Source organism: Poromitra crassiceps (genome assembly GCF_964638095.1).
Source record: "Poromitra crassiceps genome assembly, chromosome: 23".
NCBI classification, from domain to species: domain Eukaryota; kingdom Metazoa; phylum Chordata; class Actinopteri; order Beryciformes; family Melamphaidae; genus Poromitra; species Poromitra crassiceps.
This window is the reverse complement of record NC_139639.1, coordinates 22,216,596-22,232,108: the sequence shown is the minus strand read 5'-3', so window position 1 is coordinate 22,232,108 and position 15,513 is coordinate 22,216,596. Positions and strand designations below refer to the sequence as shown.

At 42.0% G+C, this 15,513-nt stretch overlaps 1 protein-coding gene across 1 annotated transcript in view; it reads right to left on the bottom strand.

The window, feature by feature from the left end:
- The window catches only part of piezo2b (piezo-type mechanosensitive ion channel component 2b), a gene marked incomplete at both ends in the record, with an annotated part of 97,204 nt that extends 82,137 nt beyond the window's left edge, over positions 1–15,067 (bottom strand). The window contains 2 exons of the mRNA XM_083659220.1: positions 2,941–3,036; positions 15,004–15,067. Coding sequence (XP_083515346.1) covers positions 2,941–3,036; positions 15,004–15,067 — 160 coding nt within the window. The remainder of the gene's footprint in view (positions 1–2,940; positions 3,037–15,003) is intronic.
- Positions 15,068–15,513: the final 446 nt, after the last annotated feature.

Genomic DNA, 15,513 nt, shown 5'->3' with positions numbered 1-15,513 from the left:
CAGGTGAGCCGAGTTTGAATCAGCCAGTGAAGTGGACTATGAAAATCATGTGGGGAGAGAGAGGAGAGACTGCAGGCCAACTCTGTGAGCAAGGCCTGACGAAATGGCCAGTCAGGGACGGGTAATCAGGCTGTATCCACGCCTATAGGATGTTTGAATATGTCAAACAATTTAAATGCTATATAGCTTACATAATGTAGATTATTGGCTATCTGCTTCAATTTATAATCAGCGACATAATTAATTGGATTACTCTAATTTGGTTATGTAATTACTTGTCATTACTATTGAATTACCTTGCATCCAAAATCTATAGTATCTGGAGTTAAATGGACAACTGACCCTGTTTCAATACTCTCATTTGAATAATGTTATTAGAATCATTGCCTGCAATTACTTCAAGCACAAGTAAAATGATATGTAAAATAATATGGCTGTGTGCCAAATCTAAATGCATTTATTAAAAATATATTTTGAGTAATCCAACAGGTTATTTACCTACTTTTTCCAAAAGTATCTGCAATCTGTTCATTTTGGTTTGTTTTAAGAAACTGTAATGATTGCAGGTATCAGTGTTTTGTAATCAGATTACAGGAATCCTATTACATACAATGGTTTACTACTCCACAGTCCAGTTCACTGTCTCCTCCTCAGGCTGTATCTCTCTCAGCCTGCATCCCTCCTCACTGACAGCAGACAGATGGTACATGTCCTGGCTGGCGTCCCACTAGCAGAAAGATCAAATACTAGCCAACGCCTATGTGGCCATTTACCACTTCATCCTAACTTCCAACGTACACGCAATAGTGTCTGGAAAGGTTAGGTAAACGTAACCTAGTGGAAATCTATCAAAGTCAGCTTCAGTTCACAGGCGAAAAAATGTTTTTTTTTGTTTTTTGTTTTTTTTATTAAGTTGGACTTCTTCGTTAAATTAAGCTGTTACAATAAAATCTGTGATCTAAATATACATTCTGTCACAATATGAATTCCTTATGTGAACAATAAAGGCTTCTAACACAGGAAAACAATCCCAAACCTTTCTGAGCGTGAGCAGGCAACTGTCTTTTCAATTGAGTTGTATTAATACAGTTATTGTAAGTCGCTTTGGACAAAAGCGTCTGATAAATGATGTAATGTAATGTACTTATTGTGGGTGGAAAAGCATCCATACCCAAAGCCAGAATTTAATTTGGGCAAATATGGAAAAACAACAGAGTCTCAATTAGGGCGGATGGGACTTCTCTTTAGCAGGCTGATAAGACATGTGCATCTCTTGACATAAACATCTTGCATAGTTTAAAAACATACATAACCGTTGAAGTCAACAGCTATTCAAGACATGGACATTTTTGCTTTACTAGAAGGCTTCTCTCTTTAACTATTGATGAGAGAGTAAGTGGTCCACTTTCTCCACTCTCTCCTCTCCTCTCCTCGACTTCCTCTCTCTCCTCCTTTACTTCCTGATTGTTATTTCAGCTGGAGACGAGCAGAGACAGCTCACTGACTGGATGTTGTTCCTTCCACCGATATGGCTTTATGTATTATTAAACACTGCATGTGGTCTCCTAAAGAATCTCCTCTATAATATGAGCGGTGTGGGAGGTGTGGCGTGGAGTATTTTGCGGTGAGGGAGGTGCAGCATGGTGCGGCTAAACTCCGTCAAGCTCTCTCTCCCAAACCGCACTCCCACCTTCGTCCACCGTAAAGAGAACAGCCACCTCAGTCACTTCTCATAAGCCTCAGAGGCTGATTCTCATTTGCATTTTTGGTAGAAGATGGCTGACCACTACACATACCTACATGAAAGGTGGATGTGGACGCTGACGCTGGGTTTGAGGAGGTGGTGGTCACTTAGTAAATTCTTTTTGAAATAAATCTATCAAGAAAGCTAAATAGCAAGCTTCACCTCAAGCTCCTCCTCGCCTGCATTACATTAACTAATAGGCTAGCCCTTGTCAAATGCACTTAGATCATGGTATTACTAAATAAAAAACCATCTAAAGAACCAGTAGAGTCTTAGGAGATATTTTTAATCTCGTAATTTGGTTATCGCGCTGGTCAGCCATTTTCAAAAACCAATCCTGATCCCAATGCTTTGTTATTTTTTCCTTCTAATTTCACATTTGTATAAGCTCCTTCCTTGGGTGTCTTTATCTCAACTGTACAGCTTGCATTTCCTTTTTTTTTAATCTTTTTATTGTGGTTTTAGCTTTTCTATGTACGTATGTGCAAATTAACTAGATCTCAATCTGGGCACCCAGAGTCTATCAATCTGACGAGTAATAAGACTCTGGCACAGACAGCCCATATTCCAGGGGTTTCTGGTGTAGAGCGGACATCCACGTCAAGACTTCCACTTTCGTCGTTGTTTATAGTCTGACAACATCTCATACGCAGAGATTAGCCTTAATGTCGCCTGGACCTAAAACACCTACAAAAAGTATTGATCGATCAACTCCAACTCCATTCTCACGTCAATCGGACTGTAAAAAAAGACCATTGCGCGGACGCAAGTGGACGTCTTAGTTGGCGGGGATGTCCGCTCTACACCTGAAACCCCGAAATATCAGCCATCTGTCCCAGAGTCTTATTAGTCATCAGACTGATAAACTCCGGATTCTCAGATTGACTAGACCTACAGTAAACCTAGGTCTTAACTACTGTACTTTGCCTAACAATCCGCTGGATCAACTGGACTTTTGTTGTGGATTTGGCCCTAATGGATTATACCTTTCCAACGCCGACATGGCTACTCATGGATCATTTTTATTATCGCAGATGGACTCATGCCCACGCTAACCGAAATGACCTCTCATGAAATCAAAGTCCGGTGGAGTGGAGGACTGGCTCATATTACAGACAACACAACATTCAGGGGTTTCTGGGAAACAGGCTAAAGCTGTCGAATACGTGACATTTTAAAAAGAAGCTGGACCTTACCCTGCATGGTTGTGCTTGTGGGCTCCGCGAAGAGTGGAATAAGAAGGAGATAGATGAGGTAGACGAAGGACAGGCCATTGTACCTGAACAGGCAAGCTGCAGAAACAAAGACACAAACAGATTAAACAGTTAAGCTTTTCATCAGTGAGCAGAGCCTATACTAAACAATAACAGAACGATACCAAGCATGAACATTCACCCCCAAATATCTAACATTTCAGTAAAATACTAGCAGCTGAATTCATGATTGTATTGTTTTGTGTGCTGCACTGCATTGCATAACTTCTCGTAGTAAATAAAGTAGTGTGTGTGTGGGGGGGGGGGAGACGGTGGCGCAGTTGCTGCCCTGGGCGCTGAGGGTGTGTCCCCATCCCCATGTCCTCAGTGCCCACTGCCCAGGTGGGCTCATCAAAAGAACCTTTCTGTGTTCTCCCCGTTCTCCATCTAGGGTTTCCTCCAGATAGGAACCCCCCACCAAAAACATGCAAAAAATAAAATGAAATAAAATAAAATCAAGTAGAGAGGCTGGCAGTGAAGCAGTAATGAGCTGCTGGTTCAGGAGCCGTCACTGAGATCAGCTACAGGTACAGTAGATAGATCTAAGGAACATGTGGTGAAAGGCAGGTACAGTAGATAGATCTAAGGAACATGTGGTGAAAGGCATTCAAATATTCTGGTTGTGCAAAACTTGGTCATTGTAATAAAAATCGCAAACACTTCTCTAACCAGACTTTACTGCACACTCACAGGCCTGGTTGTCAGTTCATCATCTCTAAACTTGATTGAATCATGCAGGGACTTGACGTTTGGTTTGAAATACAATAACCGACCACAGCATCCTCTTGATGGTCCTTGGGTGTTACTGCACAGAGAGACAATTAACTGACTGGTTAATCACGCTAATAACAGGAGGAAGCTATGAGCGTATCGACCAACTCTGCCCACACACTGCCATATAATGCCTCACAAAATACAGCTTTCCATCACATGGGAAGATTTCATTTCACAAAAATCCGATAGCATTTCATGGACTGAGAGCTTTATTGTAACCGGTTCCCTGTTTTATTATTTTATTATTAAAAATCAGCAAACCAAAATCTTCCCAACCTTGGAGCCCAAATCTTGGAGCAGAGTGACGCGCACGCACCAGATGCCCCTAAAATGCATGATGTAACCCTGAGTTTGGAAAACAGGAAAGTGACTTCTGGTTGCCAAAACTTTAAAAAGCCACATGGAAGAGTGTGAAATGTCACGACCAATATCTGGTACTTTTTTTTTTTTACATGTATCTTTGCATTTCCTACACTCTGAACCCCTTGGTCTGGGAAGGTGATGTGATTTTATTTTCTAATTCAGTTCAATTCAATTCAGTTCATCGCTAAAAGTTAACTGGCTAAATCAATTATAATGCAGAATTTTATTACAAGGATAGTACAAACATGAGAACACACACACACACACACACACACACACACACACACACACACACAGTCCCAAACATACACACAGCCTCCACCCTCATCCAAGCACGTGAAGAGGTCTTTGGAGCGGAACACGCGATGAAAGCTCAAATGTTTTAAGTGCAAACGTGACTTAGAAAACCGTTAATTGATGTATTGATCCGTAGGCCACCTGACCCGCCCCGCTCAGACAGACGGACCATCTGCTCTGATTAGGGCTTTTACCCGTTAAGCGGCTCCCATCACCTGCTGACTGAAACATCAATAAACGCTTCCCAAACAAACCGCACTTTACTGAACACTCACTTCCTTACTGAAGCATTCACATGAAGAACCATAGAACCCCACACTGCAAAAAAAACAAAAAACGTCTCCATTTTAAGAAGTCTGTAGTCTATTTTATTGAGTCCTAATAATCTCAAACTAAGTGAAACATTCTAGGGAATCCGGGTAGTGCAGCGGTAGATTCCTTGAGGGTCACAGGCTCACAGGTTCGAGCCCCCGTGTTACCTCCGGCTTGGTCGGGCATCCATACAAGCTCAATTGGCCACGTCTGCGGGTGGGAAGCCGAATTAACGGTATGTGTCCTAGTCATTGCACTAGTGCCTCCTCTGGTCGGTCGCACCACCTGTTCGCTGGTGAGGGGAACTGGGGGGAATAGCGTGATCCTCCCACACGCTGTCTCCTGCCGGGGAAACACCTGGTGACTGCACATGTATCAGAGGAGGTAATTCCCCAAGTGAAAATAATGCATTAGATAAAATGCATTAGATAATTGCACTTGTTTCCAATGCAAAAGCAAAATTAATTTCAAAACTTTTGTGGAGTCAAGTGTAATTTTCTTGATACTAGTGCAATGATCTGCCTTATTCTTATTTCTTTCTTATTATACTAACACTCATTTTGAGAAAATCTCTGAAAGAAGTTAATCTGAAATGACTTATCTCACATCAGTGGTAGAAAAATCTGATTTGAAGGCTGAACATGAGATTAAATTGTTCAGAACAACCTTGGCCATGGATCAATCCTGATCCTTGCAGTTGAATCAGCCAAAATCATGCAACCTTTACTGTCTTTTATGATGAATGCATCACTCATGCTACTGGTATGCAGGAAATATGTGATAAGCCCTACATGTCTTACATTTCTTTGAATATTTCTAGGTCAGGAGGAGGTAGAGGGCAGGGAGGGAAGTACACAGTAACTTCATAGAAATGCGGACACACAGTCTGACCTCCCAAAATTTCTCATTGCGGTTGTATCAACAAGCAGGGAGTTTACAACCAGGTCCGCTGCTTAAGTTACCGCTCAAAGTCAGAGACACCGTCTGGTCTGGGCACCTACTTACTGGTCTTGAACTACTGAAAAAATTACACATAACTGCTGAAAATGGTGCTTTTATTTATCTTTGCGCACTCAATGGACCTATTCATTGACATTTGACTTGGCTCACCCTTCTCCCTTGCTGCGATACAAGCCAACCTCCCAGAGTTTTCTCTATCCTCCTCACAGACCAATGAAAAGGGCAAACAAAAGCTATTATATGACAGACGTGGTCAGGCTTTCATCTCAGAGCAAACCACAATGTGTGACGTGCCAGACAGTCCCACAGCCTTGAAAGTGGACACATTAGAGCCCTGTATTCTGGCCCGAGCCCGAAGGGGCCCGAGGCCTGGCCCGACCCGACCCTAGGGCCGGGTTAGGGCCAATTTTCACATCACTAACTAGGGCCGGGGCTCAGTCCGGGCCTGCCTGTTTTTTTATTTATTTTGTATTTTAATGTTTGAACTGACACATTGTGGTCAAAGTGTTTTAATGTACTTCTTTTGTATAGCGTTGATTTGATAGGCTTAGGCTATTCGAAATTGATCAAACACATAAGGTTCCCGGGGGAGGCGGGTGGGGTCAGGCTCAGGCCTGAAATTCTGACAAGCCGAAGGGCTCACATCGGGCTCAGGACCGAACATGTAGGGCCGGATTAGGGCCTACTGTAGATTTGAGGCCCATGCAGCAGGGCTCTAGAACACATCACGGGGAGAATAAGATCACTATTGTTTGTCATTTCCTTTTACTTTTGAAGCATTTTCAGCTTCTAGGTCAGATGCCTTTATAAGCCTCTTGGGGAGGATGCGGATGCATTAACTCACAATCTTATTTTTTTTTGTCATAATCTGCAACATCTCTACTTTTCCCCTCTTTCTTTAAATGTGCTCTAAGCTCTCCCATTTTGCCCAAATCTGCAGTCTGGAGTCTCTGTTGCACCATTACACGTCTGTTCAGACTTTCAAAGCCAAGGCTGTGTGGTTTTATCTGCGCTATCTGGTGACACAGATAGTATTTGTCTATCGACAGTCTATCTGCACCACGAGTCTATGACTCTGCTCCAGCTGCTATAGCCTGCAGACACTTGACCGCAGTTTGCCTTCTCTATGTGACTCACAATCTCAGGATTTTTATACAAGGAACGAAAATAAACGTGTCGTTTTCAGACATCAGATTACGGCAAGCTCCCCATTTACAGCTGAATCCCGTCTTTGTCTCTCTCAGTAAGAGCTATTATTATTATAGCACACACAAAGCCTCGGCAGAGAAAGGTCTTATTAAATCTGGTATTGAAAAGAAGTCCAGCTGATTTAAAGAGAACATAAATGTCATGATAGATGATAGGAAGGTGCGGTGTGGGGCCGGACCAGGCACTGAGAGATAGCAGAGGAATGTAAAGTCCTCTTAACAAAGTAATAGACAGTTCACAACATGATGTGTGTGCCAGCACAGTGAAGAGGTTTACTGTTTTAATCAGAGCACAAAGCGAACTCTCTCATCCACAGCTCAAAGTGGCTGATGGATGTCTGTCTGACAGTCAGACTCAGCAAATTACCAGATAGTAGATACACATCCAGCATGGCAGCATTTAGATTGTAGCTGTTCTTCATTTCCCACCTTGATTTTAATTAACACCTAGAAATAACCGCGTCGCCTCTTTGTATGGCTCCACCCTCCGCCAACAGGTCAAGTTGCAGTTTATATCCATGTCTTTTCCAGACTCATACAAACACCTTGAAGCCCACGGCACAGTGGTGTGGCCATTCAGCCTTATGACACTTTAGGCAATGTTTTGGGGATACCTCAACAACACGGATAACCATTTTCAACATGGAAAATGGTCCTACTGGGTGCACTACTCTCCGTCCAACCACATCCCCTTAGCCACTCCCCCAACCCACCCCTCGAATCTTGACTCTTTACGACCTTCCTATCCCTAGCTATGACCTCTTTTACTTAGCCCCACCCCCTTCATTGATGGAACGGACGGTCGTGAGGTCACAGTGACCTTGAACTCTGACCACCAAAATCTGATCAGTTCATCCTTGAATCCAAGAGGATGTTTGAGTCAAATTTGAAGAAATTCCCTCGTTCGTGAGATAGCGTTATCGAGCATACCACAGACGGACGATGGAGGGACAACCTAAAAACAGAATGCCTCCGGCCACGGCTAATAGACACTTACAGGGAGGGAAATAGTCTATCCACTGGCAGCTAATTTTGTAAATGTAGGCTAAAGGTGACCCTGGGACAAAATCATATCAAATGGGGGTCAGTGGTCTAATTTGTGTCAGTTTAGGGGTCCTTGATGTGAAAATGTTTGATTGTGAACCACTGGGCTAAAAGTGTTCAAATACCGTTTTTGACTGAGAACCTGTTTAGGTAATTGTGGCTTGTTAACTAGCTAACCATCACAGTCTTGCTAACACATCTGAGTCGCACACTAGCTAACACACTAGCAATGCACACTAGCAACTAACATATCAGAAGCTAGCTTTACTGTAGCAGGGGCTAGTTTATGTAAATTAGCCTACGAATTAACATTACTGTACTTACTTTTACTCCTTTTTACTCCTTTCCTCTCCTTTGCCTGGTTGTTAATTGTTAGCTATAGGCTACTATTTTCACATAACAGTTCTCTACTGGACTGCAAAGCATCTACAGTACACCAGTGGGTCTCAAACTTTTTCACATCAAAGACCCCTAAACTGACACAAATTAGACCACGGATCCTCATTTGATAAGATTTTGTCCCAAGGTCCCACATCTGATAAGATTTTTGCTTTTAGATGTTTTATCACATATGAAACCCATGACCAACATAGTCATGCATTCTGTCATTGTGTTATTCCCCTTTTTGCTGGGGACCCCCTGAAACCCCCTCAAGGACCCCTGGGGTTCCCCAGACCCCACTTTGACAACCACTGACAGACACAATTGATGTGGAATTAGAAATTCTGTTAGAAACACTTTCTTTTTTTCCTCAAATAAAACTGGATAAAAGTGGAAGCCTAAACGCTAGCACAGTGTTTCCCAGCAGACGGGTGATTCAGCTCAGCATCTGCACGTCACTTGGCACCTCTTGTCTGCCTCAGTCAGTGCTGTGTTTGAAACTGCTGCAGCCTGCTGACCAGCCTGTCTGTAGTGTGCACACACACTTTCACACTGCATGTTATTAGCCTGCTATCCAGACACTATGAATCGCACTTTTCTGCACTCTTCGAATTTGCATGGCAATTCATAAGGGATGAATGCATTCATGAATGGATTTATGAACCGCCATGTAAATTCGAATAGTGCTGGAAACTGTGATCCATAGGGGCTGGATACCAGGCTAGCATGTTATCGGATATTTGGTAAAGTGGAAGCTCACAACCACCTTCCTACTCCAGACTGTGGGAATCGTAACTAGCGGGTTGTTTGATTACAGAAACTGTAGCTGTTTGTAAATGTGTGTGTGTGTGTGTGTGTGTGTGTGTGGGGGGGGGGGCTGTGTACACACACGCCAAACAGTTGTGCGCTTTTCAATAGAGGTGCTGTCAGATGGCCAACAGGAAACAGGGACGATGTAACGTCACCAGACAAGTCTTTCAGTGGGACACGACAAAACGAGGGACAGCAGCAAATATGACACCACTGGACACATACAATAAGGGAGACATGGAGTAGGTGTTTGGAGTCATATTATATGACACTACTGGACACATACAATAAGAGAGGCATGGAGTAGGTGTTTGGAGTCATATTATATGACACCACTGGACACATACAATAAGGGAGACATGGAGTAGGTGTTTGGAGTCATATTATATGACACCACTGGACACATACAATAAGAGAGGCATGGAGTAGGTGTTTGGAGTCATATTATATGACACTACTGGACACATACAATAAGGGAGACATGCAGTAGGTGTTTGGAGTCATATTATATGACACTACTGGACACATACAATAAGGGAGACATGGAGTAGGTGTTTGGAGTCATATTATATGACACTACTGGACACATACAATAAGGGAGACATGGAGTAGGTGTTTGGAGTCATATTATATGACACTACTGGACACATACAATAAGGGAGACATGGAGTAGGTGTTTGGAGTCATATTATATGACACTACTGGACACATACAATAAGAGAGACATGGAGTAGGTGTTTGGAGTCATATTATATGACACTACTGGACACATACAATAAGAGAGGCATGGAGTAGGTGTTTGGAGTCATATTATATGACACTACTGGACACATACAATAAGGGAGACATGGAGTAGGTGTTTGGAGTCATATTATATGACACTACTGGACACATACAATAAGGGAGACATGGAGTAGGTGTTTGGAGTCATATTATATGACACTACTGGACACATACAATAAGAGAGACATGCAGTAGGTGTTTGGAGTCATATTATATGACACTACTGGACACATACAATAAGAGAGACATGCAGTAGGTGTTTGGAGTCATATTATATGACACTACTGGACACATACAATAAGAGAGACATGCAGTAGGTGTTTGGAGTCATATTATATGACACTACTGGACACATACAATAAGGGAGACATGGAGTAGGTGTTTGGAGTCATATTATATGACACCACTGGACACATACAATAAGAGAGACATGCAGTAGGTGTTTGGAGTCATATTATATGACACTACTGGACACATACAATAAGAGAGACATGCAGTAGGTGTTTGGAGTCATATTATATGACACTACTGGACACATACAATAAGGGAGACATGGAGTAGGTGTTTGGAGTCATATTATATGACACTACTGGACACATACAATAAGGGAGACATGGAGTAGGTGTTTGTAGTCATATTATATGACACCACTGGACACATACAATAAGGGAGACATGGAGTAGGTGTTTGTAGTCATATTATATGACACTACTGGACACATACAATAAGAGAGGCATGGAGTAGGTGTTTGTAGTCATATTATATGACACTACTGGACACATACAATAAGGGAGACATGGAGTAGGTGTTTGGAGTCATATTATATGACACTACTGGACACATACAATAAGAGAGACATGGAGTAGGTGTTTGGAGTCATATTATATGACACCACTGGACACATACAATAAGGGAGACATGGAGTAGGTGTTTGGAGTCATATTATATGACACCACTGGACACATACAATAAGAGAGACATGCAGTAGGTGTTTGTAGTCATATTATATGACACCACTGGACACATACAATAAGAGAGGCATGGAGTAGGTGTTTGTAGTCATATTATATGACACTACTGGACACATACAATAAGGGAGACATGGAGTAGGTGTTTGGAGTCATATTATATGACACTACTGGACACATACAATAAGGGAGACATGGAGTAGGTGTTTGGAGTCATATTATATGACACTACTGGACACATACAATAAGGGAGACATGGAGTAGGTGTTTGGAGTCATATTATATGACACCACTGGACACATACAATAAGAGAGACATGCAGTAGGTGTTTGGAGTCATATTATATGACACCACTGGACACATACAATAAGAGAGGCATGCAGTAGGTGTTTGGAGTCATATTATATGACACTACTGGACACATACAATAAGGGAGACATGCAGTAGGTGTTTGGAATCAAATAACTATAATAACAAATCTACTCTGCTGCGGTCTCTGTGTTTATTCAGCAGTGATCGGCCACGACAACAAGAAAATGGCCACAACTGAGGGAAAGAAATACATTATTTTTTCCCCATTTTCACCCCAAAACACCCAAAATTAAAGGCCTGAAGCAGAGACTTAGTGCTTTTGCACAAATAAAACCAAAATAGAAACATGACCTATGATTCCTATATAAGCTGCAGTAAAACCAAAGCTGGGACTAAGGAGAGGGACAGAGTAGAAATGTGGATAATACAGAAAGTAAACCATTAATCTAGACTGTTTATGAGCTGATGGACTGATGGCAATTGCTTTAGATCAGTGGTTCTCAATGTGGGGTTGGAGGACAACCAGGAATTCCATGAGGCGGTTCCAGTGGGTCTCCAGAAAACGAATGAATTGTTACATTTCAACATTATTTAATTTACAAGAAGTTAACACAATTAGAGAATGTAGAACAATGACTGTATTGATCATCGATTCACTGTTATCTCTACAAATAGGCCTTCAGATAATCAAGGAATTCTGGACAAAATCATATCGGACAATAAAAAAAATATTCTCAGATTTGGGTGCACTAGAAGAAAGATAATCAAACTGTGGTCTGTGGACTAAATTTAGGGGTCCTTGATATGTAAAAGGTTGAGGACCACACTTTAGAATTAGATTAAGATCTATGACTGACCTGTTACTCTTCTGCTAGGTACATTATGCAGCATGTCTAAGAACATCAATGATCTGTAAGGTGTGATAGTGGAAAACTTTCGGCTGTTTGACAAGCAGAACAGAGGAATGAAGCAAAACATTTGACCTATGGTGAAGCTGCTGATGACACAAATATCTTGTGAACGAGGTGAGAAGCGAAAGCCTGTTTCTGTCTATTTCTGTCCATCCTAACTGTCCTTTTCTCTCCCACCTTGCCCCTCACCCTGTCTGCTTTTCTCTCCCACCTTGCCCCTCACCCTGTCGGTTACCGTCTCCAGCTGCAGTGAATGGCGAGTGCTCATTTGCACTTTGAAAAAACATAAAATATTAAAGGTATGTTTACGATAACGGGAAGGCAATTCTTCTCTCCCTCACAACCGCATTATTAATTCATACTGTTAAAACGACTTTCCACGAATTAATGGAGACAATGCATGGCCTCACATTTGCTTTTGGAAATAAAGGGGGGCGTCCGACTGTCAAGCGATGCATTATGCCCATAGTGAGTGGGCCTCATCTAGCCTAGAAAGCACCGCTGGATGCTGTTAGCTTTAAAAGTACCTCGTATAAGTCAGCCTCCTCCTACCAAGTCACACATACCACAGTGAAACCTCACTGGCAGTTAGCTGCTAATCATCTTCACTTGTGGCCGACCGCAGAACTACAGCTTAAAACACAAAGTGAACTCCACTTAATAGAGGCTGCGTTCAGCGTGTGATTCGGTCCAGCTGCACCTCATACAAACTCTCCTTCAGGCCATTAGACTCCTCAACAATAAATAACACACACGCACACATTCACACACACATTCACACGCACATTACCTCACACAAAGTTTGGAATGACAAATTGTTTAGACTGAGTGCATCTATTTCATATATACTTATTGCTTTGTTTTTCTTTCTTTTTTTACTCTGTTTCATATTTATATTTTTATTGCTCTTGTTTTCGTCCTGTTATACTCTGTTTCATATTTATTGTTTTTATTGCACCCCGTCTTATATTTGTATGCCCTATGGAGCCTCCTGGCCCAAGAATTTCAACACGGGTGCACAAAAAGACATGTATGTGAGGGTTAATACTCCTGTCAGTGCCCCTGACCGAGGCAATGGCAAAAGAACTGGAAGTTGGTTGCCGGGCGCTGCACTGCGGCTGCCCACTGCTCCTAAATAGGAAGGTTCCTAGTCAAGGATGGGTTAAATGCAGAGGATGAATTTCTCCATGGGGATAAATAAAGGATAACTTAACTTAACTTAACTTACCTTAACTTGTACAAACAGAGTGACAATATACATCTTGAATCTTGAATTTTAAAACTTGAATCAAAGCAATGGATGTGGCTTCGCCTGCGATAAGTGCTGCTAAGATTGACAAGACTTTTCCAGTGTGCTCAAAAACCAAAAGGGACCTGAAACCATCTTCTAACACCTCCTACATAACCAGTACATATAAGCTGAAAAGGCTGACAAGTATGATTCATCATCTGAATCTGCATGCATAGCAATGTTGTGAATCAGACAAGGCATTTACCACCGTAATTATAACTACATCAGTGCAGTGCATTTAAGTGCTGTAATGAAGGGGAAAACACACTGGGAAAAAAAGCACTGACTCCAGTAAGGTTGCGGGGAGAGAGACAGCACAAAACGATGTAGCTAGCCCTGATATAAAAATAACAATACAAGCGAACTTTGAAAATATTAACATGCAAGTCCACAAGCCCAGCAGTTTAGCGATCATAAGTTCACTGCCAAAAAGACAACTGACACTGACATGAATACGCACTCAGCAAAACTCAGAACCCAGCTGGACACCAAACAAGCTGATAATGTACATAACAACAGCACAACATACATAACAGTAATATAGTAAACATAGTAGGCTATACAGTATAGTAAACATCATTAGTATAATAAAAGTATATGAGTGATTTTGGCCAGCTCTACACACTGCAGGTAACAGTTTTATCTGTTTATACTGTAGAATAGAATAGAATAGAATAGAATAGAATAGAATAGAATAGAATAGGCCTATATGATTGTATGAGAATGTGATTGGATTAAACAAAATAGGGCACCCAGCAGTGACTTATTACAGCATTAGAACTATTATGGAAAGAGGGAATGATGCACTTTATGTCAGGGGAGAACAGCGGCTGGCCTATCAGTCCGCTTCCAAACGCGGTGTGGCAGCCTGCCCTGCCATGCTGCGTGTGGTGGCTCAGAAAGGTTGCTTTTGACGCACACTGCAGTGACTCAATGCTCATTTATCCATTTATCCCATTTACTTGGGTTTCATTTGACAGTCCTGACAGAGCAGTGATGTTTTGGGAATAAAAAGATGGATGAACTGTGACCTCCAGCTGGTGTTAAAGCAAGCAACCACCAATAAACAAAAAACAAAGGCTATATTTTCAGATATAGAAATTTCATTTATACTTTTCTCCCTTAACAGAACCTTATCTCAGATAGTTTACATCAGTTTAGTCAGGTCAGGTCAGGTCACTCCTGTCCACCACCAATAATCAGTTTAGTAGGCTATTGCTATAATATGTATATTGTGAATTCATGTCAAAGATGTATGTCATTCTAAAAAGATGTGAAAACTTTTTCCCAAATAAAAGGTGGGTAAATTGAATCCTTATTATTACCAAGTAAAATGATGTACACCAATTAACTAAAGCAAATATGATTCCTATGATCATGTAGAATGCTAAGTTATTTTTATTTAGCCTACTGTAAATATGGGTAGGCTATTGTTGGATAGAGTTGATATAGGCTACTTGCAATCAATTCCCCCAGTTCCCACATATCCACCCAGATAATGGTAGTTACGGCCCGGGCATGCAGATGATCCACCCCGTCTGGCGTGCGGGCAGCCTGTTAGATTCGTAAAAAGTGCAGATCCATAAACTTACCGGCTGCAAGACACACGGGCAGCAGTAACCTGAAGACCAGTCCACACACCACCTCAGAAGCCATCGCTTTGGGAAGCCCGCGTTGAGTCCAGCAGGTCAAAGTAGCCGGGGATTGTTTCACAAAGGTTTCTCTGGCAGCATCCCAAAGTCCTGTGTTATGTCAAATCCCAGTTGGCATCAAACTGGTGCGCCCTTCCAGATGGCCGCATCAGACCACCGCGCTTCTCCTTGATGACACCTGGACTGCAGATATTCCATACTGACACATTATGCATTTATCAACTTTTCCCGCGCCAGGTATGTCACCGGTTTGCACTGTCAACATCATACTTTAGCTTTGTTCATCTGGTAAAAATGGATTATTCATGTTACCGCTGCGCTGCACAAACTGAACAGCGGACTCAGGTGCACAAACAGCGGCACTGGCACAGCGTGTAAAAAAAACCGGAGAAAGGAGCCAACAAGTCCTCAAGTCCAATTAACGCACCTTTCCTACAAAACGATATTGGT